The 24,116-nt window shown below is 34.1% G+C and overlaps 4 protein-coding genes and 3 pseudogenes across 4 annotated transcripts; 4 read left to right on the forward strand and 3 right to left on the reverse strand.

Annotated features, from left to right (window-relative positions):
- Window positions 1–11,025: 11,025 nt before the first annotated feature.
- LOC125817846 (auxin-responsive protein SAUR66-like) lies at window positions 11,026–11,675 on the forward strand. The gene is made up of 3 exons (XM_049497356.1): window positions 11,026–11,099; window positions 11,220–11,410; window positions 11,476–11,675. The coding sequence occupies exons 1-3, from the start codon at window positions 11,026–11,028 to the stop codon at window positions 11,673–11,675; spliced, it is 465 nt and encodes a 154-aa protein (XP_049353313.1).
- Window positions 11,676–11,875: 200 nt separating this feature from the next.
- On the reverse strand, window positions 11,876–13,951 carry LOC125817803 (peroxynitrite isomerase Rv2717c). Its single transcript, XM_049497318.1, has 4 exons — window positions 13,735–13,951; window positions 12,774–12,914; window positions 12,398–12,466; window positions 11,876–12,013 (listed from the first exon to the last, which is right to left on the reverse strand). Exons 1-4 carry the CDS (start codon window positions 13,897–13,899, stop codon window positions 11,894–11,896), a joined length of 495 nt encoding a protein of 164 aa, XP_049353275.1. The 5' UTR covers window positions 13,900–13,951; the 3' UTR covers window positions 11,876–11,893.
- Window positions 13,952–15,115: 1,164 nt separating this feature from the next.
- On the forward strand, window positions 15,116–15,760 carry LOC125817817 (auxin-responsive protein SAUR68-like). The gene has a single exon (XM_049497328.1). It carries the CDS (start codon window positions 15,204–15,206, stop codon window positions 15,642–15,644), a length of 441 nt encoding a protein of 146 aa, XP_049353285.1. The 5' UTR covers window positions 15,116–15,203; the 3' UTR covers window positions 15,645–15,760.
- Window positions 15,761–16,632: 872 nt separating this feature from the next.
- On the reverse strand, window positions 16,633–17,806 carry LOC125817847 (auxin-responsive protein SAUR21-like; annotated as a pseudogene).
- Window positions 17,807–20,231: 2,425 nt separating this feature from the next.
- Window positions 20,232–20,751, forward strand: LOC125817813 (auxin-responsive protein SAUR68-like). The gene has a single exon (XM_049497325.1). The coding sequence runs from the start codon at window positions 20,232–20,234 to the stop codon at window positions 20,676–20,678; it is 447 nt and encodes a 148-aa protein (XP_049353282.1). The 3' UTR covers window positions 20,679–20,751.
- Window positions 20,752–22,101: 1,350 nt separating this feature from the next.
- LOC125817804 (auxin-responsive protein SAUR21-like) lies at window positions 22,102–22,638 on the reverse strand (annotated as a pseudogene).
- Window positions 22,639–23,134: 496 nt separating this feature from the next.
- On the forward strand, window positions 23,135–23,674 carry LOC125817816 (auxin-responsive protein SAUR68-like; annotated as a pseudogene).
- The last annotated feature ends 442 nt before the right edge of the window (window positions 23,675–24,116 follow it).

Here is a 24,116-nt window from a genome sequence, read left to right on the forward strand (position 1 = left end):
AAAACAAACTAATCAAAACATCCATTTAGCAATGCTCATGTTCTGGAACAAGACGTTAGGGACAAGGCAAAACACAGCAGTCATATACTGCTATATTGATGTTTGTTTCTCTCTTTACGATTTTAACTCCAAGCCAAAGAACTTGATCTCATTCAATCCACGTAGACAACTTCTGCTTTAGGTGATGCACACGAACAATTTGATACCTCAACGAATATTTTTAATCTTGTGTATCAATTAACATTCTCTCCAACACCGGGGAATTGTCTAACAAAATCTTGATAAGATGTTCTTCCAGCAAAGGCAACTAGCTTAATTTCCCTGAGGTGATTAAATGTCACACCTGACAGACGTTTGAGTTTATCGGATTCTTCAGTACCACTATCTTCATCTTCATGGAAAACCTTGGAAAGATAGTAAGAAGACATTTCTCAGATTAATATTGAAGATTTAACAAGTACAAATTAAAAACAACCACTTAATAAGAAAGAGGCGAAGTGAAGCGAAGCGAAGGAAGAATCAGCACTACTAACATCAATTTTGAGATATTCCAAGTATGGAAAACTTCTTATCAACCAAAGAGATATAATGAGAGTTCATATGCAGGTAAAATTGTTTGACACTGTTAAGATCAAAGGGAAGCCTTGCTGGTGCTTCGTATTCTCCTTCAGGAAAAAATTAGCAAAATTCCATCTGCTAAAGTGCATAACCATCAAGTCATGAAGCAACATTTTCCCAGACACAAGAGACATTTGTTACAAATTGTACATATACATATCCACTCATAATATTCATAGCGTAAAAATCTTTAGGGATTTTTTTATTTTTTTTTCTTAGATAGATTTACTTGTACACCTACAAATAGTTTTTATTCTTGGAATAATAAAACAAGGAAATTGATTCATTGGCTACGTATTTTACATAGTATTAGAGTCCGGTTCATCCCAATTTTTTGTTCACCGATGTTGGGCCCCCATTTAGAAGTGTTCACACAAGTTTGGGCGTGCGGGGAGTGTTAAGAAGTTCCACATCGGTAGATGAATAGGAATTTGATCTCCTTTTATGGACTTTCCCGTAATTTTACTATCTTTAGAAAATCACTATTTGAAATGTTCTAACTTCTAAGTATAACACAATTTGAGAAAAAAATAATTAGAAAAAAAAGAGCCACTATTTAATTTTTTAAAGAAATTAAGAAAACTTAATTTAAAAGACTCCAAAGGGTACGAGATTCTCATTTACACTTCAAGAAAGTTTTTAAAGCATTTGAAGTGCCCGCTAACAAGCGATTTTTAAAGCATTTGAAGTTTTTTTTTTAAAAAAATTTGACTAACTCTTGAAAAAGTATTTAACATAAAAATAATAATTTACAATAATCGATTAAATTTGTTAAGAAAAAAATTAAGTAAAGACACACATATATTTTTTAATCTTGTTTTTAAGAAAAAATTTAACTTAAGAACTTGATATAAATGAAAATAACTAGGACTTTAACAAAAATAGATTAAGTAAGAATTATTTGAATCATTTTAAAGATAATATAATTTGAACCAATTTAGTTAATAAAAAAAGAAACCATTTGAAATTGATTAAAGACAAGTGAAAGTTTTGCCTAAAATATTAAGCATGTCTATAAAGAGTTGATGAAATAAATTTAGTTATTACTTCTGAAATGAAGTTTGGTAGTTAAAGTGTTTCGTAACAATACAAAAGACAATAAATTATATCCTTTAAAAACTGAAATATCCTTAAACATTAAACAACAAAATGTCATTTGAATTACCAGGCATCTTAATATAGCACACATATTTAGATTTTAGTCAGAAACGTTACGTATCCCAACTTTAACCAATCTAATTCTCATAAATATTATGTATATCATCAATTTTTAAATGACTTTATAATTCCTGACTTATAATTATACACGCCAAAAAGTTGTTTTCAAAATCATTTTATATTAAAGCATACACTTTGTTATTCCGATGTATAATTGTTGATGGATGATTATTGGTGGATGTAATTATATTGTTCATCACAGTCACTTCATGTTAATGCATACACTTAGTTATTCTAATGTATAATTGTTGATGGATGTTATTGTTCATCACATATGCAACAAAAAAGAGGTAAATCTGTTTATGCTTTTGTTAGTTATTGAGGAAGTTCCTCCATTCTTTTAAACTGGAATTGTTTCTCTCTTTAATTTTTGTTATTTAAAAGTTTTAGAATTCATTAGCTATTTTATTGTTTTTAATCTACTCTATTTCATCTTATTTTCGAATATTTGTGGGATGAACATAATGTACATCTCATTTGAAGTTGTATAATTTATTGTGATGCTATAATAATGTAATGGATATTGATAATTTTTATATATTCTCTTCAAACATTATATGACATCTTCACAACTAATAACTCGTGTGAAATCTACATATCAAAATAATACAATTTCTTAAAACTATTTGATATGATTGTCAGATTGTCCATTTGATGTTAAGCTTTAATTTGGTGTTACACTCCTTCTCTTTTGATTACTTTTAACTATTTATACATATTGTAATTGTATTTAAATTATTTACAAATATTTATACTAAGTAGCGTGAAGTACACTTCTGTATTAACACCACTTCATTTATCGCAACCATTTCACTTACTTGTATGATGACTACAACAGTTAAAATGCTAGCATTGAAAATCTAGTTATGAATGTTATATATATGGCCTATATCTGTGGATCTTCCAGAAAACTTTAGCTGATTCTGATTCAAGTCATATGCTGATGAATCTTGTACTCACTCCGTTTCAATTTGTTCGTTTTACTTTCTTTTTTAGTCGTGTTTCAAAACTCCATATTGAGCGGAAAGTAACTACTGATATATGTAGGTTGCTTTGGCTTTCACACCCTTCCCAGATACTCATGATCTCCACAGCAGGAAGTAAGACAACGAACATGTCCTCTTTGCAATGTATTGCGAGACCACTGATTGGATGATCGAAGCCAAACTCTTCTTCAGCTCGAGTTAACAAGTCTTGAAATAAAGGATGGCTCAAGTATGATTCTGGCACCACAAATCGCTTCTTCTGGCTCTCTCCTACATACACTGCACAATGCCCTTTTGGAACACCTCCATATGTTGAAGACCTCCTTAAGAACCGATTAGCCTGAATAAATGGATACCCATTATCTCTAGGGATATTTGGTAACTCCAAAATGCTGAAGGAAGAACTTCATATAAACTGCTTCCATTATATTAAATATTTTGATCAATCTACACTCTAATGGTCACCTATCTACATGACAAAGAAGAGAGCGCAGAACAAGGTTTTTGCTTCTTACCAGCAATTGGTCATTTAATGGTTTCAAATATTGGCATTGGTTTGATCCTTTCGGACTAACTTCACCCACAAATATAAGGCCATGTATCAACATGGCCAGCAGGCATCAGTATATGGCTTTCTCTTCGACTCTCAGTAGCAAAACTTCAGCTCTAATTGAAAGCCTGTCTATAGCCTCTTGTATAAATAAACCTTCTTCCATCCACATTTTTCATCATCAAGTACAAGCATTATCTATTCAGCCATCAAAAGATTCTAAATAGTCTACTTTCTTGCTTCCAAAAGTCTCATAAAAAACAATGATCAGTACCAAGAAACTTATCAAAATGGCTAGGAGATGGCAGAAGTTTGCAGCCATGCAGAGGAAGAGGATTTCACCTACCAGAAATGGTAGTGATGAAGACAGTTGTAGTACGTCTTCATCCTCCATCATTGGAATAGGTCATTTTGTAGTCTATACAATTGATCAAAGGTGCTTCATGATTCCCTTGGCTTATCTTGAAAATGAGGTTATTAGGCAACTTTTAATCATATCTGAAGAAGAGTTTGATCTGTCAAGTTGTGTCCCTATTACATTACCCTGAGATTCAGCCTTCGTGGACTATATTGTTTCACTAATCAAGAAAGGTGTAGCTGCAGGAGATCTTCACAACGCGTTGCTTCTCTCAATTCCTTCATGTTTTAGGTTGGATTTGGACAGTGAGTTGAAATATGAAGGAGGGTCTGACAACTGGATAGTGAACTGTAGGGGTGGTGCTCTGGATGATGACGGTGAAAGGATGGCTTCGTGTGATATATGTGAGATATGGAAGCATACTCGCTGCTGTTTGTGCCACCATTATTTGTGTGTGGGGCTTGCTGCAGTTCACTTGCACCACCAAGAGCACAGAGCAGCTTGGAGTTTGGTCATTATGGGTCTGCAACACTATTGTGTTATTTTACCCTATGTCTGAAGTTTTGATGATTGAACAAACTCTGGACCTGATCCCAAATGAAACTGTGTTCCGTACAGGAAAACTACAGCTGTCCTAAAGCCTGCAAAACCTGTTGTGGTTGGTGCGCGACTTCCACTGCACAACAGGCCCTCACCCAATGAGATTGCTTTGTGTGTTTGTGCTCATTCTATAATATGTCTATTCTTCCTTATCACACAAAAGCTTTTTGAAAATCAAACTTTCACAACCAAACAGGTAATTCACTCGAGGAAATATTCTCTCAAGAACAGCAGGAGACCTGATAGAGTTATCATGGCTCTTAGTTGTTGTTAGGGTTTATATTTCATTGTTCAATATTGTAAGATCTATTCCTATGTTATAAAGGAGGTAGATCGTTTGTCGAAGATTTCGTGTCCTAGCTAGAGCTAGCTAGGTCGGGTTGTTAAAAGTCTATATCAGCTAGAGTTAGTTGGTGTAGTGGACAACATGATTGTTGCTTAGTGCAGTAACTTGTTCATTCTTCGATCCTTGAGATTTGAGTTGGTGGCTAGAGTTAGCCTTTGGTGCTCTTGAAGTCTAGATCGACTAGAGTTAGTTGGTTTAGTGGGCAATAGAGTTATTGCTTAGTTCTTTTACTACTGTTGGGTAGAGTTGCTACAGTAAGGGGGAGGGATTAAGAGTTTAATTCCTAGGTTACAAGAGTTTGTAATCTGAATCTTTGCTCCGTTTTGAGTGATATAGAGTTGGGTTGAAATTCTGTGAGGACATGTCGTGATTTTCTCTTCCCTTGAGCAAGGGGGTTTCCACGTAAAGCTCTTATGTGTTTTACTTCCAGCTGTGTTTTACTTTCTGCATCATAATTCTGTCAAAGGACCTGGTTCATTGACCATTAGTGAACTCATCCATTCTATCATATTGCCTTGTGCTTCTCAATTTGGCATGGACATGATATACTGAACTTTTAGGGACAGACTGAGGCAATTCACCGAGGACAAAATTTGTATAGACATCAAAGGATAATCAATCATGATATAGTAGTCATATACTTGTGCAGTTTCTCTGTAAATTTTTTTCTCTTGTTACACGTGTAACTCGATTTTTATCAAAGACAAACACAATAATCAATGTTGATGCATATAGTCTGTGCGTTCCCCTACTTCTCTACACTTTTCTTTCAGAACTTATTGACATTAAAAATGAGAAAAGAAACAACGCTTAACATGTAACTTTGACTCACAATCATTTATAGTATATAGTATTCATATGCAAATGAGTTGTACAAAGTAAGAAATATATCACTCTTAGTCTGCAACATGCTGTTTTTATGTTTTTTTTTTGTTTAACAATTTAGCTTTTCATTAGTACCAAAAGTATCTACAATAAGAACCAAGTGGACATGACTATCCACTATCTACCAAATAACGACTAAAGTCTATCCTAGTCTGCTAACTTTTTTACTCAACTATACTTATTTCTAGTTTTAACAAAATAAGTATAAATTATTCAAGTTCAGAGTTCAACATTTAAGCACTAGATGAACAATTAAGCGTCTGTAATGCCTGCTTCCATTTGTCTATTATTTTTACTTGAAGATACTATTTTTATGTTATTCAAACAGTCACAATATTGTACTTGTAAAGTTTTGTGCTTGACTGCTATTTATGGAAGGGGTTTCCTCTTTGTCACTGTTAGTTTGCGGGAGTCAGAAGCATTGGTTAAAATATATTGCACAATCCGTTGATTAGTGTTTGTTGTACTTATAATACCATCAACCAGTGGTAAACCATTTTCTTGGAATCTTTATGGACCGAAATGACAGACAATCAATCATATCATATATATATATAAAAGAGAACCTTAATCCCGCCTACGTGGCGCCACCACAGACTAGAATTTCCTTTTAATTTATTTCTTTCCAAAATTAGACTTCACCGAAAAGTTGTGACTTTTATGAAAAGTTGTGAGTTTTATGAAAAGTTGCGACTTTTACGAAGAGTTGTGACTTTTAAGAAAAGTTGCGACTTTTATGAAGAGTTGCGACTTTTATGAAAGGTTGTGACGTTTATGAATGGTTGTGACCTTTACGAAGGGTTGTGACATTTCCAAAGAGTTGTGATCTTTCCGATAAGGCACAATAAGCATATTGTTCACACTACCCTATGTTGCCAATAAATAGAGGAATTTCCTCTCATTTTATTTTTAAAAAATGAAAATTTTGAACTTCTTTTTCTACACAATGAAATATTCATGCACTTTGCTCCTGTTGAGTGGCTTCCTGACACCATTGTTTTTGTATCAATACCTTGGTGAATAAAATCATTCCATCCAAAGAGGATTTAATTATTTAAACCTCAGGTATTAGAGGGGAATAATTCTTTTAAGGGGACATTGTGTATTCAGTGAACTCGATTTTTTCCTTTCTATTTCATTCTAATTTTACCTATCCTGGTATTTTTTTTACAGTCATTAATTTATGCTTATGATGTTAATTGTTCTTTTTGAGTACATGTTTTAAACTCTGTTGTTTATGTTTCTGCAAAGTTATTGTCTCCAGTTATATTGAACATATACACATATAGTAGGTATATTGATTGTGCAGAAAATAATTATTGTACTCAATTCAAAGAATACATGTTTTGATATTCTATATAAAAGTCTATGACTTAAAAGTACTATATATAAGCTTACATATTATCTATTTTAACATAGATATGAAGTGTCCCACTTATCAATTGAAGAAATTCATTAAGCAAGTTCAAAAGTTATAATTGCTTTCATGTTCAAGCGTAATTTCTTTTTTGAATCTGTGTTCTTTTCTTACGAAATGCCTTTGCATATATATTCTTATTTTTCTTCTTTATTTTCCTTTTAATGTTGATTAAAGAACCAATGATTTATTATTTCCTGAATAATTCATTCATTAGAGGTTCTTGAGTTATGTGATAATGACAAATAATCAAATTCATGTTGGAATATTGCCAATATTTTCTTAAGAACCTATTTTTTCCATCATTTTTAATGTATGGATATTAGTAAATAATTATTTGCAAGTTCAATGCAATTATTAGTTATTAAGAAGTTTCATGCATTTTAACTTACCATCTACACACATTGATTCAAGAAATCATCTATACAGAAAATCAGAAAGAATTGTACCATTATAAACTTGTTGCTCATTTTCGAGAATATTTTATACAATTCCAATTGATATATTAGATATTAAAAATAGAAATTAAAATATATGAAAAATATAAGTTTCTAAGCATGAAGAATTGCATTAAAAATGAATGTAATATTTTCAGAGTTTTGAAATATAAATTAAAGTAGTTTTCAGAGTTTTGAAATATAAACTAAAGTAGTTTTGATACTATTTATAATAGTTACTTTATATTATATATGCATATATGTCACCTTATGATGTTAAAGAATACAATATTTTTTTAAAATTTGTGTTTTTAGAACATTCCATATAACTTTTATATTAGATTTGAGATGTATTTGTCTACGTAAATAATAATTTACACGTAAATGCTTCCTCCCCCCCTCCCCCCCCCCCCCCCCCCTGGAAAAAGATATAATCTGATGAAAAAAATTCATTTTCGCAACTAGATTGTATACTCAACTAAATTATGAGACTATAACTATAGCTTCTACATTTACTCTCAAATTTAGATTATTAGAATAACTTGATGTGTACCAAATTAAAATATCGATGACAAAATAAATTGCACATAATATAAAACAAAAGAAATAAAAGGATTACAATATCAAACTGTATGGTTAAATAGAATAATTAAATCATCCGATGCAAATATATAATCCAATTCTCATACTGCACATGCAAAATCTTCATTTTGTATCAACTGAGAATCTTAAAAATACAAATATCCAAAAATTTCATTAAAAAATTATAATATAAAAGTTAAAAAATTATAACTATAGAAATGCTTAAATTAATTATAAAATGCATAGGTCTCGATCATTACTATAAAATAAATAAAGTGAGTATCTAAACAATGTTTAAATTTGACTATAAGAATCTGATGATATACCAATTCCTGATTACAAAATATGTTCAAATTTGAAAGCAAAAACGTTTCAATAATGATCTTATAAGAAACGAAAAAAGAATGAATGTTTAGAATAATATTATACAATGATTACAAAATATGTTCAAATTTCTGTCGAAAGGAAAGAAACGGAGAATTCACCTCATCATTGCTTTCACTGAGAAGAGAATAATGATTAACAAAATACGTAAAGAATGGTATTTAGATAAATAAAAGGATAATAAAGGAAAATGGAGATTGTAAAGCACTCACGGAAAGAAAAATAAATTTAGTAAGAAAAAATTTGCCCAAAAATAAAGAGGATAAAGCAATTGTGTCATAGCATAATAATTAATATAAATTAGTATAAATTACTGTCTTTTTTTCTACTTGTACTTTAAAACGTTATTTAATTTAATACACCATTTAGGTTAATTAAATGTAAATTATGAGAGGAAAAAAATGGAATATGAAAAGGCACAAGAATTAATTAGTAGTGTAATTTTCAGAGATTAGTACACATTACACAAAAAAAAAAAAAAAGAAAGAAGTGACACAAAAATTAATAAGCAGTATAATTATTCAAAAATCAATACACATTTAAAATCATTTTAATTATAAATTATGAAGATAAAGAAAAGGTTAATAAGATAATTTGAAAGTTTGGATGAAAATCAGGACATGAAATTTTCTTCAACATTTGAGAGTTTGGATGAAAAAAAACAATGATCAGTACCAAGAAAATTTCTTCATGTTGTTGTTCAGCCTCTTCTTTGTAGCAAGAAAATTGAAACCTAAATTCTACTAGCGTCATACACGAGGGTTGAAATACTCACCCAAAAGAGGATTACTAATGTAAACTGAAGTATTTATATCATTCATATTTGTCATCACACCAATGAATCCAATACATGAACCAATTATTCTAAATAGATAGGTCTTTTAGAGCGGCGATAAGAAAAATCATAACAATTTTCAAGTTCAAGAAGCTGATTCATCAATTATTAATTGTTATTCAAAAGTAAGACTTTTTGAAAGTTTGACCAAACACAATTATAACGAGTTAGAGGTTAAGTGAGATCATAAATTTTGAAATTAGGCATAATACATACATAGATATTCTTACTTGACCTTAACTGACAAGTAAGTATTCTTAACTTTGAGAATGCACATCTAAACACATTGACTTTGGTCTCAACTAACAACTAAACACTCCAACTTGTCCTCACTGTATCTCATGGACACATGACGCTGATGTGCACATCTTTTTCGCTTCTATTAGACTCGAAATGGAGTTTACCTGCACAGAAGCATGTTCATATTCACTATACATCTGGAGATTTGAACCTTGTAACATTGGGAATTTCAACATACAACCTCACAAAGGCGGTGTCCAAGAGCTGTAAATAGTGATACCACTACTTAATTGTTGGTATCAACAACCCCAGCAGCATCATAACAACAACATACCTAGTATAGTTTCCACAAGTGGGGTTTGGGGAGGGTATTCCATACGTTACCTCTACCTTTACAGATAGAGAGTCAATTTCCGATAGACCCTTGGTTCTACAAAAGCAAGTTGTGCAAAATAAGGGTATATCCATTAAACAAGAGGTTGGTCAATTTAACTCAACTTTACAAACAATACAAAATAGTTAAGGAAAAACAAGGAATTCTTTCTATCTTTCTCATTATATTTCTTATCCTATTGCTTTACAAAATTTCATGGGCAAAAAAATGTGCGCCATGGTTCTACTCATAATTTCCTCAAGCGAGAAGTAAGATCAATGAACACGTCTTCCTTGCAAGGTATTGTGAGACCACCCATTGGATGATCAAAGCCAAACTCTTCTTCAGCTTGAGCTAAAAAGTCTCGAAATAAAGGCTGGCTGAGGTATGATATTGGCATGACGAACCTCTTCTTCTGGCTCTCTCCTACATCTACTGCACAATGCCCTTTTGGAACACCTGTTGAAGATCTCCTTAGGATTCGATTAGCTTGAATAAATGGAGTCACTTTGATACCCATTATCTCAAGAAATATGACGTATTTCTAAATGATGAAGTATAAAGAACAAGAACTTTGAGAATGACACAGAAAATGGAAGTCTTTTGAATGTCAGGATACTTGTGTTTTGCTGAAATGTTTGGGTCTGATTATATATATAAGTCTATGACAAGTTTCATATCTTAATGTTTGGTCAAGTTTCATATCTTAATGTTTGGTCGTTAAGAGAAATTGGTGTCCACTGGTGAAGACTGAGAGACAATGGCACATGAACTTTCACATGGTTATGCTTACTCTGTTACTGTCAAAGTATTCAACACCATAAATTTGTTGAAGAGCAACACTAGCTAGGCCCTACTGCTTCTCATGATTTGAAACAGAAGAAGAAACTCTTAAATTTACATCCACAAGAAAGGATGAAGTTTATGAATTGGTTCAGGACCACCTTATTTAGAGGTTAGGTGACAGAGAATGACCAGATAAGGATAGCAACAGAAATACCACAAGAGAAAGAAAGATAACAGGACGCGAAATATCACATGTCATTGCCTTCTAAATCTTCGACAAGCACTTACCATTTTATGCCATATTTGTGGAATAACAACAAGCATAAGCTGAAAACATAACAAATAAGCCTAATCAGTTGTCAACCAAAGTGAGGAAAGGAAGACACAAATTTAAGGCCCCATATATTAACATGACCAAGAGGTATCAGCACATGGCTTTGCCTTCTATTATTAGTAGCAAAACTTCAGCTCTAACTCAAAGCCTGTCTACAGCCTCTTGTATAAGTAACCCCCCTTTTATGAGACTTTTCATCATACAACAAGCATTAACAGTTCATTCATCGAAAGGTCTCTAAAGTTCTAGTTTTTACTTTCTTGTTTCCAGTTCCAGAGATAAGAAGATGGTCAGTACTAAGAAACTCATCACCATGGCCAAGAGATGGCATAAGTTTGCAGCCAAGCAGAGGAAGAGGATTTCATTTCCAAGAATGGAAGTGAAGCAGACAGCTGCAGTACATCCTCATCCTCTAGAGTTGAAAAGGGTCATTTTGTGGTATATACAGCTGATCAAGCACGGTTTGTCATTCCGTTGGATTACCTTTAAAATGTTGCCATTGCACAACTTTTAAACATGTCTGAAGAAGAGTTTGGGCTACCGAGTGGTGGACCTATTACATTACCCAGTGATTCAGGCTTCATGAACTACATCATTTCACTAATCAAGAAAGGTGTAGCTGCTGGAGATCTTCAGAGGGCGTTGCTCCTCTCAATTCCTTCGTGTTGTAGTTCAACTTTCTCTTTGCACCAAAAAAGTCGAAACCAACAGATTCTTGTTTATTGAGTCATGAAATGAGCATGTTTTGTAAATAATAGCTCAATATAGATAGTATAGCAATTGAAAAATAGGCAACGGAAATCTTGTATTATTACAGAAGGGAATAGAGTTTTATCTTGCAATTAACATTCAATATCATACTTCTGGTAAAATGTCAACATTAGTTAACAAGTGTGTCAGAGATATAGTATAGATACTGATATCGTCGGTCATGAGCTGACAGCCTAGAGCTTCTTAAGAGAGGCTCTGAGATGAGGCTGAAGATCAGTTAGACTGGTGGCCATCTCCACAACATATGATAGTTCACAATTCTCCACTTTAAAAACTCGAGTTATCTCCTTGACCTGTCCATCAGGTAAGCGAAGGATCACATTAGTCAAACTTCACCAACTTCCGCCTACAATCAAAGGGCTTTTTTCCCTAAACTTAAATACGATACTTCATTTAAGAAAAACTTAAAAGTTGAAACCATTTCCACAAACATCATCTTGCAAGACGATACTTGTACTCTTGTAGAATACGCTAGCGTTTACTTTTTCTTTGTAAACTTTCTTCATGTCAAATACGACATATATATGTTTCAAGAGTTCAGTTTCTACTTCAACTTTACATCCTAGAAAACATAAGGGAGATGAAAACTTGTAACTCTATCATAAAGGTGTACAAGCGCATCAAAGGGTCAAAGATGAAGGTAGAAAAAAACAGATAAAACGTGCTAGAGGAGATACCTTGGAAGCATTGCCAACCAGTTCACTTTTAAGCTTCACAACTCCCTCTTTCATGTCATATGTTCCTTTCTGTAGAATGAAAGTAGAAATATTATGTTTTATGGTTGACCAAAATGGATAGACAAACTTAACATGCCGACATATTCAATTGACCTCCCAGATTGTCAATGAGTCTTGTTTTTTAACATCAAAAGTCACTTCGAATTACCATCTCAATATTAGAATCGCAGACCCAAACAAGGAAAAACCAACATGTCCTTAGCACATCTAAAAAGCTGATAACATGAAATTCAGAGGCATGACTCATGAATCGTAGACATGATTTAACTCATCATTCACTGACAATGTAAAACTGTTCTACTCATAAGGAGATCACCTGGACTTCAACAAGACCAGTGCTCTGAGCAATGACGACTTCAATGGTCCCATCGGGTTTAGGTCTCCAGTATCCGCTCTCAGAATGCATAGGTTGTCCAGATTTCAAGTTCCATGTCTTTTGAGAATAAGCTATCACAGGCTGATAAAAAAAGCAAAATTTAGGCAAAAAAATCATCGCATGTATAGTGACAGCCAGTAGTTCTAATAAAGGGATTCAAAAAAGACGCAAGAATGCAACACTTGGAACTTGAACATGTGAGTTAACACAACTTGTGAACCCCATTTGTTACAAGAGTGCCTTTTTTTAGTGAGACTCAAACAATGTATATTTATATTACTCCAACCGTCCCATTTTTATAACACCATTTGACTAGGCATAGAGTTTTAAGAAACAAATTTGAAACTTATGATTTAAAACAAGCCATAAATATTTATGTGACGGTGCTAAGAGTTCATCGGGCAAAAAAGGACTCACTAAATCATTAACTAATCACTAACTAATACTAAAAGAACTGTCTTTTCTGTATACTTTTCCCCTCCTCGTCTCAAAATGAGAAATTTAAAGTTAAATTATTTCTAAATATAACAATCTGCCCTTTTCCATAAACATACCAAAAGGGAACCACACAAACTAGGACATAGGAAGTGTAAATTAAAAAAGCACTAAAATTTTAACAAAATACAGATAAAAAGATCAATAAAAAATTTCAACAGATACTCTCTCGGTTTCAATTCATTTATCTTACTTATCTTTTTATTCCGTTTAAAAAAAATACACCTTTCCTTTCTCGACAACTCTTTAAATCTAACTTTACACATACATTCTAGTACATTCTACGTATTTTTAATTTAAGACTATAAAATTCAAAAAATCTTGCACAATTTCTTAAATTCCGTATCAAAATCAAAATCAAAATCAGACAAACAAATTGAAACGGAGGGATTATTCGGAACCTAACCTTGTTTGGAGAGTGAGTAAATTGGAGTTCTTCGGAGTAATTGAAGGAAGAAATTGTAGGGAAAAAGCCTTCACCTTCACCTTTCCAAGTACCAAGCAGGTCAGATAAAGGTTTTACTGCCGGATGCACCATTTTTTCCGATAGATTTGCCGTGCCGGCGGCCATTTTTCCGATTGCTTTTTTTTTTTCTCCTTTTTCAGCTCACTTTGAAGACTATATTTTCTTTGACTAAAAAGTAAATACTATTTGGGCGGCTGCTTATAATTAATTACATGCGTTGACTAAGTAAATTTTTGCTTTACAATATACATTGATTAAAGATACAAAAAATTTAAAAAAATACTACATTTTTGTAGTATTAAATACAAATAATAGTTAAAAATATATCTAAAGTATTGGTTTTATTTTTGTGAGTTTTTGACGTGAACTACAAGTGTTTGTATTTTCTACTTGAATTATCACCAACAATGTATTAAGACACACCTTAACTAGTGCGTGATGTGCACTCTCCTTTTTTTTTTTGTTTAAAAATCGTTTAGAATGACACCCCACGAGCATAATTAAAGAAATTAATAGGAAAATTAAGAGATGACGTTCAAAAACATACCTAAAGTATCACTTTTTTTTGCGAGTTTTCTACATGAACTATCAGGTACTTGTGTTTCTTATTTGATATATCACCAACTATTCATAAAAAAAATTAAGCCTCAAATATAATAAGTCAGTTGTCACGTGGATGAAATTTTTAAAGGCTAATTAAGTTGTGGCATGCCTTTTAGCAATTGTATTCAAATATTTGGTTTAGTCAACTTAGAGGTGTGTTTCGATAAACAATTGATGATAGTTCAGGTAGAAAATACATAGTTCACATATGAAACTCACCAAAAAAATAATACTTTAGGAGTGTGTTTTATCATTGTAGTTTTGTACTTGCAACTTTAAAGTGATACTTCACGGGTGTTTTATACTTTGTAACTTGAAAATTTATACAAAGACCTAAAGAAAGAATGGAGACCAGTGTGTGTATATATACAAGTTTATGACAAGTTTCATATCCAAATATTTAGTGGTAGTCAAAGAAATTGGTGACAATGGCACATGGTTTTTGTAGCCAAGATGGAAATCTACATGACAAAGAAGAGATCAGAACATGGTTTTGCTTCTTAACATCAATTGTTGATCATTTAATAGTCTCATATTATTGGCATTGCTGAGAAGAAAGGAAAAACTTATCATCTTTTATTTTCAAACTTAGCTTCATGCGCAAATTTTAGGCCCCATACCAACTTGGCCAATAGGCATCAGCACATGACTTTGCCCAACAAACTTATCAGCTCAACTTGTATAAATAATCCCTTTTTCAGTAACCTTTTCATCATCAAGCACAAGCATTATCAGTTCAGACATCAAAAGTTTCTAAATTTGTTAGTTACTTTCTTGTTTTCAATCTTCCGGAAAAGAAAATAACGATGATTAGTACCAAGAAACTCATCAAAATGGCTAGGAAATGGCAGAAGTTTGCAGCCATGCAGAGGAAGAGGATTTCATTTGTAAGAAATGTTAGCGATGCAGATAGTTGTAGTACGTCTTCATCGACTATAGTTGAAAAAGGACATTTTGTAGTATATACAGTTGATCAAGTTCGCTTTGTCATTCCATTGGTTTACCTTAAAAATGAGATCATTAGGCAACTTTTGAACATGTCCGAAGAAGAATTTGGGCTACCGAGTGGTGGTCCTATTACATTACCCTGTGATTCAGCCTTCATGGACTACATCATTTTGCTAATCAAGAAAGGCATAACTGCTGGAGATTTTCACAAAGCGTTGCTCCTATCAGTTCCTTCTTCTTGCTGTTTGACTTCTTCTTTGCACCAAGAAAGTGGAAACCAACAGCTTCTTGTTTGTTGAGTCATAATACATGCTAGCTGAAAATAGTTTTTTAGATAGGGCATACACTGATGAACATTATTGTAAAGTGCATCATACAGATTAATGAATATTATTTTATCAGAGAAAATTTACCATATCCACGGCTTTCACTTTTACATTTGGTTATGAGAAGACTTAACAATCTAATCCTCGATTGGTACCTCTTATGTGTTAACACCACTTTGTTTATCATTAGCGTTTCACTTACTGCAGTACCTCCTTGATCAAATGAGGTATAAATGATCAATCAATCAACTATGCCTCCTTTTATGTATATGCATTAGTATGTTTTAATCAAGCTTTGCTGAAGTATCTGCATTACGGTGGCAGAGATGAGAGACAACAATATCTGAAGTATCGCAGGGCTTGTCTTCTAAGTTAGCATCCAGTCTGAACATTCTGTGGTATTTTCAGAAGCAATTAGGTAATAAAACAATATGAGCTAACAAGTCTTGCAATTTAAAGGCAGACTCAAGTATGGTATTGGAACAACTGCAGACATCCTTGAATTCGATTAGATTGAATAAGTGGAGTCATTTGATAACTCCCCTTCTTTCCAGATATGATTTTTAACTCTAACTGATGATCTAAGAATAAACAAGGAACACACTCTTGATAAATGTACAAAAAAGGAAAACTTTCTGCACTGTGTTCTGCTCAAATACTTTGTGTGTGTATATAAGTTTATGGCAAGTCTCATAACTTGGAATCAAGGACATCCAAAAAATTTTAAAGCCATAAGTATAGATAAAGCTGATGACTTGGTTCCGCTACGTAATTTCTAGTTACTTATCACAAACTTCATTCTTATTCCGCTAATTGATACTTTCTTGGATGTGCTAATTTGAACCACACAGTGCAAACTATTATTTGTTTAGCAGAAAAAATCTAAATAAATAACAGCATTGTTTTAGCAAAAATAACGAAAATAGTGATTGTAAGAAACAGCACTTCTGCCATTCATAAATTGATCATGGAAACAAGTTCTATAGATTCTTGTGTTTCTGAACTATACAGTGAAAGTTCCTCTCTAAATCTCCTCTTTCTAGTATCTAAGTCTACTACTTTACAAAATTTCTATGCAAGAGAATTTACACTTTGATACAACTCATGATCTCAAGCGGGATGTGAGATCAACAAACACGTCCTCTTTGCAAGGTATTGTGAGACCACCCATTGGATGATCGAAGCCAAACTGTTCTTCAGCTTGAGTTAACAAGTCTTGAAATAAAGACTGGCTCAAGTAAGATATTGGCACGACGAATCTCTTCTTCTGTCTCTCTCCTACATATACTGCACAATGCCCTTTTGGAACACTTCCGGAGTTTGAAAACCTCCTCAAGATTCTAGTACCTTGAATAAGGGGACTCATTTTGATACCCATAGTGAGATACTTTTGTAGCTTTAAATAAGTGACATAAAAAAAAAGAAGGATTTTGAGAAATACACAGAAATTGAGACTTGTGTTTTGCATAAAAAACTTTCTATGTATGTGTATATATACAAAGTTAGTGGTAAAATTCATATCCAAGTTTAATGGTGAAGAGGATTTGGTGGCCACTGGTGAGAGACCTTGTGTCACGCCCCGGGCCTACACCCTGGGCGGGACCGGCACTCGGAGACCATTGCTGGCCCCAAGCGAACCCTTGGCCTGGCTTTCTTAACTCGGCGGAAACCTACTCAACAGAATAACTCAAAGCAATGCAATATTGCAAAACAACTTAACTTATAAAATATAGCCCTAAGGCAACCCGAATCTCAAAAATAGAATATTTACATATAAATATATAGATAAGAGACTCGAAACCAGTTGACTGACTGTCTGTTTGTCTATGAAGCCTCTAACATACTGAGATGGATGTTGGGACAGACCCCGCAACATCCTAAAAAGACAAGACTAAGAACACAAATAATCGAGTCCTCCGGAAAGCAAGGAGGCTCACCACTGACTCTGGTGTGCTCAGCTGAATCAATGACGAGCAGGATGCTGATCCGGGGTACCTGAATCTGCATCATCAAACGATGCAGGCCAAATGGCATCAGTACATGGAATGTACGAGTATGCAAGCGGGAAAGCCAAACACAACTTAAGCTTGAAAGGAATAACAAGAGAACACTTACCTCGGCTCTGTACGACTCATGACTAACTGAACTCAATATATATATAGCAATGAGACGCATGCAATATATAAAGCTTGTAAAACAGTATAAACAACTTAGCTTGTTAATGATAAAACAATAACAACTCAACTATACTTATATAAAAGTAATATAACTTATGTGGGAGGTTCTTTAACCGACAACCACCACTATGAGCCCTAGTGATGATACAACGCTTTACCTCGCGTTGCCAAGGACCATCCTATACCTTGCCGTGATATAGGAAGCTAACTTTACTTAGTGGATCCACTAGCTTAACTTTCGTGATCATCTAAAAAGTATGATCCGAGAAATCCCATGATGGCGCATGGTTCTTATGGAGAGTTGAGTAAATCAGAACTCGTGTCCCCAATTCGGTGCTCAATACTACTCCCAAAAATACTTTGACTCATGTTTTTAAAACTTCTTTCTTTAGTTTGAGAAAATTACTCGAAGCTTAGCCCAAAGGCTCTTTTGGAATCAATGTTCCCTTTCTTTGCTCAATGTGTAAAAACATTTATAAACTCTTAGGGAATACTTAGTCCCCTTATAGCTTTTGAGACGTGAACTCAACTCTTTACTCTTTACTCTACTTGAAACTCTATACTCTTTTTCTTGAATTCTAACTTCACTTGACTTGGAAATTAACTCTCCTTGAATCGAAATTATGGATTCAAGGTGTTCGCTCACATGTTGCGGAGGGATTCTTGAACGCTTAGACATACTTTGGAGTGTCGGAAACAACTATAAACACATAGGTATAATACTTTGGAACTTGCTTGAGAAAGTGAGAAAAGAAATGGGGAAACTTGGCTGAGACTTCAGATTTCTGGTGACACAGGTGGGACTTACGGATGCCATCGACGGACCGTGGATGGACTTATGGTCCGTACTGCAGGTCCGTAGATCGCATCAGAGATTTTCCCCCGAATTCATTTTTAAGAAAAATGACTAAGTATTGACCTACGGTCCTGACTTACGGTCCGTAGGTCAGGTCACGGACCGTAGGTCGCGACCGTAGATCGACGCCCCACAAACTCAACTTCTGTCCCAATCGACGGTTGACCAGTACAGACCGTCGATTGATCTACGGTCCGTAGGTCAGGCCCGTGGATGGGGATCGACAGCCCAGAATTGCTGCGAATGATGGTGATTCAACTTTAAAAGGGTCAAAACTCTTAGGATCGTAAATCTCTCAACATGCAATAGGTTTCAACGAAAAAATATACGACCCAATCATGTCTCACAACGAACAATAATTTCTACAACACCACCAACAACATCAACAACAACTAACAACTTCAACACTTCAACAACAAACTCCCAATCTTTTCTCAAATCATTGAATAAACTTGGTATGTGTGGGGGAAAGGATCAACCCACACAAAGAACTCACATACCTTTTTAGGGATCACCCCCGACGATAATCCACGACGGAAAATTTGTTGATCTCCTTTATCCTCTTCTTCTCTTCTTCTTCTTTTCTTCTTCTTCTCAAGAACCCTAACTCTTTCTCTTGAAAATGGGATAAAAGAAATGATCCTAAAGATCATCCCAAAACAACCATATGAGCTCAAAATAAATAATTTGGGAAAGGACCAAAATGCCCTTAAATTTCCGGACGGATTTCCCTTCCAACTGTCCAACTTCTACAGGGAATAACTCCCTCATACGAGCTCGGAATCGAGCAAACTCAGTGGCGTTGGAAAGATCGTTCCACGAGCTTCGCAACCATAACTGGAACTACTCCTAACTCATCCTGAGCTAGGAGTTACGACTACTCAAAGTTGGCCAAAAACTCATTGTTTTCCATACTTAACCAAATTTCCAGATTTTTAAATTTTTCCAAAAAATGATTATTTTCCAAGTTCAAGCTCCTTCAAATTGTCGGATGTTACACCTTGGCACATGAAGCTTCACATGGTTTTGCTTACTCTATTATTATCAAGTATTCAGACAATAAATTTGTAGAAGAACGACATTAGGCCCCTCTTTTATTTGAAATAAAATCCACAAGAATCGATGAGTTGATGCCGAAATGGAAATCTAAGGGTCACCAATCTACATGACAAAGAAGAGAGCAGAACATGGTTTTGTTTCTCACCAGCAATTGTTCATTTAATGGTCTCAAATTATTGCTATTGCTGAGAAATACCAAGTAGGCCTAGTTGTTCAAAGAGAAGAAAGGAAGAACCTTATCTTCATTTATATTCAAACTTAGCTTCTTCATCCACAAATTTTAGGCCCCATACCAACTTGGCCAACAGGTATCAGCACATGGCTTTGCCTAACAAACTTATCAGCTCCTCTTGTATAAATAAGCCCTCTTTCATGAACCTTTTCATCATCAAGCACAAGCATTATTAATTCAGCCATCAAAAGTCTCTCTTATTTACTTTCTTTTTCCTAATCTTCCAAACAAAAAAAATGGCACTAATCAGTACTAAGAAACTCATCAGAATGGTTAGGAAATGGCAGAAGTTTGCAGCTATGCAGAGGAAGAGGATTTCATTTTCAAGAAATGGCAGTGATGCAGATGATTGTAGTACGTCTTCATCATCTATAGTTGAAAAAGGACATTTTGTAGTATATACAATTGATCAAAAGCGCTTCATGATTCCCTTGGTTTATCTTGAAAGTGAGATCATTAGGCAACTTTTGAACATGTCTGAAGAAGAATTTGGTCTTCTGAGTGGTGGTCCTATTACATTACCTTGTGATTCAGCCTTCATGGACTATATCATTTCGCTAATAAGGAAAGGCGTAACTGCAGGAGATTTTCATAAAGCATTGCTCCTATCAATTCCTTCATGTTGTTGTTCGACTTCTTCTTTGCACCAAGAAAGTGGAAACCAACAGCTTCTTGTTTGTTGAGTCATAATCAACATTTAGCATAAAGTTGTTTTAGATAGGACATAGAATGAAGAACACAATTGTAAAGCGCATCATACAGGTTGAATATATTATTTTATCAGAAAATTTACCACATCCATGGCTTTCACTTTTCAATTTGGTTATTAGAAGTCCTAACAATCTGTATCTATTATGTTCTAATCACGTCCGTTTATCTTTCAACTGAAAGAAGAAGTTGTCTAAAACTAGTACACTTGCTAAATCTCGCTTTTACCCCAACACAGTCATACAAATCTTTAACTAATAAAAGGGCAATTGACAAAAACCAGAAGTAATGTTAAGTGTAACAACAAATACAGCAACTAAATCTTAGTCTTATCTAATCAGTATTACATTATACGGATCCTTTGCGTTCATTCCAAGAGATTGTTGGTATTTTGAGCGCTTCATGTGATATATGGTCTAACTCGTTCTGTCTTACTACTGTCCATCATCATACTGTTGCACCTATGGATCAGTGCATCTGAAGGTCTGGGTAGGATATGATGGATTGTATCTAATGACCGTCATATTATCATCTATAGTTGCACCACAAGGTGAAGTACAACGGAGAATTTCAAATGATAAAGGGAATTCTTTAAGCAAATATTACTAAAATGGAGATTAATCAAAAGTTGAACATTTTCTATTCATAAAAAATTATAGGAAATAGTAGCACACAACTAACAGCTGAAGCAGAATTCGTCGCAGCAGCAGCTACTGTTAATCAAGCACTATGGCTTAGGAAATTTGATCAATTTTCAGCTGGAGCAAGAAGAAAGCACTGAGATCCTTGTGGTTATTCAAGCTGTCATAGCCATATCCAAAGATCATGTGTTTCATGGAAGGACCAAGCACTTCAACATCAAGTTTTATTTCTTGAGGGAAGTGTAGTAAAACGGTGAAGTGGTTTTACTCTATTGCGAATCAGAAAATCAAGTGGCCCACATTTTTACCAAGTCATTTCATGTTAGCTGATTCAAATTTCTTAGAGAAAAATTGGGAGTTCATCTTTCTATTTTAGTATTAAACAACAACAAGAAACAAATAATCTTGAAAAATGCACAGAAAAGGAAATATTTTGGCACTGTACATGTTATGGCAAGTCTCACATCCAAAACTTTAGTAGTCGAGACTCGAGAAATTTAGATGGAGCTGGTGAGAAACAACTCAAATGACATTCTTATTCCGCTAAATGATACTTTCTTCGATGTGCTAGTTTGTGCCACACAGTGTAACTGTTGCAAACTGGGGCTTAATTATTTTGTTTACGATGGAATTGTTTTAGCAAATACTACCAAAATAGTGATTATTAGAATCAGCACTTTTGCTATTCATAAATTGATCATCGAAGAAATTTTCTAGTTCCTTGTGTTTCTGAACTATACAGTGGATTTTACTCTTTCTAATATCTAAGTCCTACTACTACTTTACAAAATTTCATGTGCAAGAGAATTTGCACTTTGATATAATTCATGATCTCAAGCGGGATGTGAGATCAACAAACACATCTTCTTTGCAAGGTATTGTGAGACCGCCCATTGGATGATCGAAGCCAAACTGTTCTTCAGCTTGAGTTAACAAGTCTTGAAATAAAGGCTGGCTCAAGTAAGATATTGGCACAACGAACCTCTTCTTCAGGCTCTCTCCTACATATACTGCACAATGTCCTTTTGGAACACCTCCGGAATTTGAAAACCTCCTCAAGATTCTAGTACCTTGTATAAGGGGACTCATTTTGATACCCATGGTGAGATACTTTTGTAACTTCAAATGATGACTTTAAATGAAAAAGACTGAAGGATTTTGAGTAATACACAGCTAGTGAGACTTGTGTTTTGCATAAAAAACTTTCTACATATACAAAGTTAGTGGTAAATTTCATATCCAAGTTTAATGGTGAAGAGGATTTGGTGGCCACTGTTGAGAGACAATAGCACATGAAGCTTCACATGGCTTTGCTTACCCTGTTATTGTAAAGTATTCAGACAATAAATTTGTTGAAAAACAACATAAGGCCCCAATTTTATTTTACAGATACACCTAAAATAAAATCGACAAGGATTGATGAAGTTGATGCCAAGATGGAAATCTTAAGGTCACCTATCTACATGACAAAGGAGAGAGCAGAACATGGTTTTGTTTCTCACCAGCAATTGTTCATTTAATGTTCTCAATATTATTGCCATTGCTGAGAAATACCAAGTAGGCCTAGTTGTTCAAAGAGAAGAAAGGAAGAAACTTATCTTCATTTATATTCAAACTTAGCTTCTTCATCCACAAAAATTTAGGCCCCATACCAACTAGGCCAACAGGCATCAGCACATGGCTTTGCCTAACAAACTTATCAGCTCCTCTTGTATAAATAAGCCCTCTTTCATGAGCCTTTTCATTATCAATTCAGCCATCAAAAGTCTCTCTTATTTACTTTCTTTTTTCCAATCTTCCAAACAAAAAAATGGCAATAATCAGTACTAAGAAACTCATCAAAATGGTTAGGAAATGGCAGAAGTTTGCAGCCATGCAAAGGAAGAGGATTTCATTTCCAAGAAATGGTAGTGATGCAGACAGTTGCAGTACATCAGCATCCTCTATTGTTGAAAAAGGCCATTTTGTATTATATACAATCGATCAAGTACGCTTTGTGATTCCCTTGGCTTATCTTGAAAATGAGTCCATTCAGCAACTTTTAAACATGTCCGAAGAAGAATTTGGGCTGCCGAGTGGTGGTCCTATTACATTACCTTGTGATTCAGCCTTCATGGACTACATCATTTCTCTAGTTAGGCGTAACTGCAGGAGATCTTCACAAAGCATTGCTCCTCTCAATTCCTTCATGTTGCTATTCAACTTCATATTCACACCAAGAAAGTGGAAACCAACTACTTCTTGTTTGTTGAGTTATAATCAACATCTTTTTTAATACATGATAGCTCAAAATAGTTTTTAGATACAGCATAGACTGAAGAACACAATTGTAAAGCACATCATACAGATTGAATATTATTTTATCAGAAAATTTACCATATATATCCACAGCTTTCACTTTTAAATTTGGTTATCAGTAGACTTAACTATCTGATCCTGAATTGGTACCACTTATGTATTAACACCACTGTGTTTATCGCAAGCATTTCACTTACTGTGGTACCTCCTTGATCGAATAAGGTCTAAATGATCAGTCAATCAACTATGCCTAATTTTATGTATATGCATTAGTATGTTCTAATCAGGCTTTGCTGAAGTATCTGCATTAGGGTGGCAGAGATGAGAGACAACGACATCAGATGTACCGCAACGCTTGTCTTCTAAGTTAGCATCCAGTGTGAACATTTTGTAGTATTTTCAGAAGTAATTAGGTAATAAAACACTACGAACAAAAAAATGTCTTAAAATCTAATGGAAGACTCAAGTATGATA

Source organism: Solanum verrucosum, unplaced genomic scaffold (assembly GCF_900185275.1).
Source record: "Solanum verrucosum unplaced genomic scaffold, falcon-dt-bn FXZP01000254.1, whole genome shotgun sequence".
Lineage (NCBI taxonomy): Eukaryota > Viridiplantae > Streptophyta > Magnoliopsida > Solanales > Solanaceae > Solanum > Solanum verrucosum.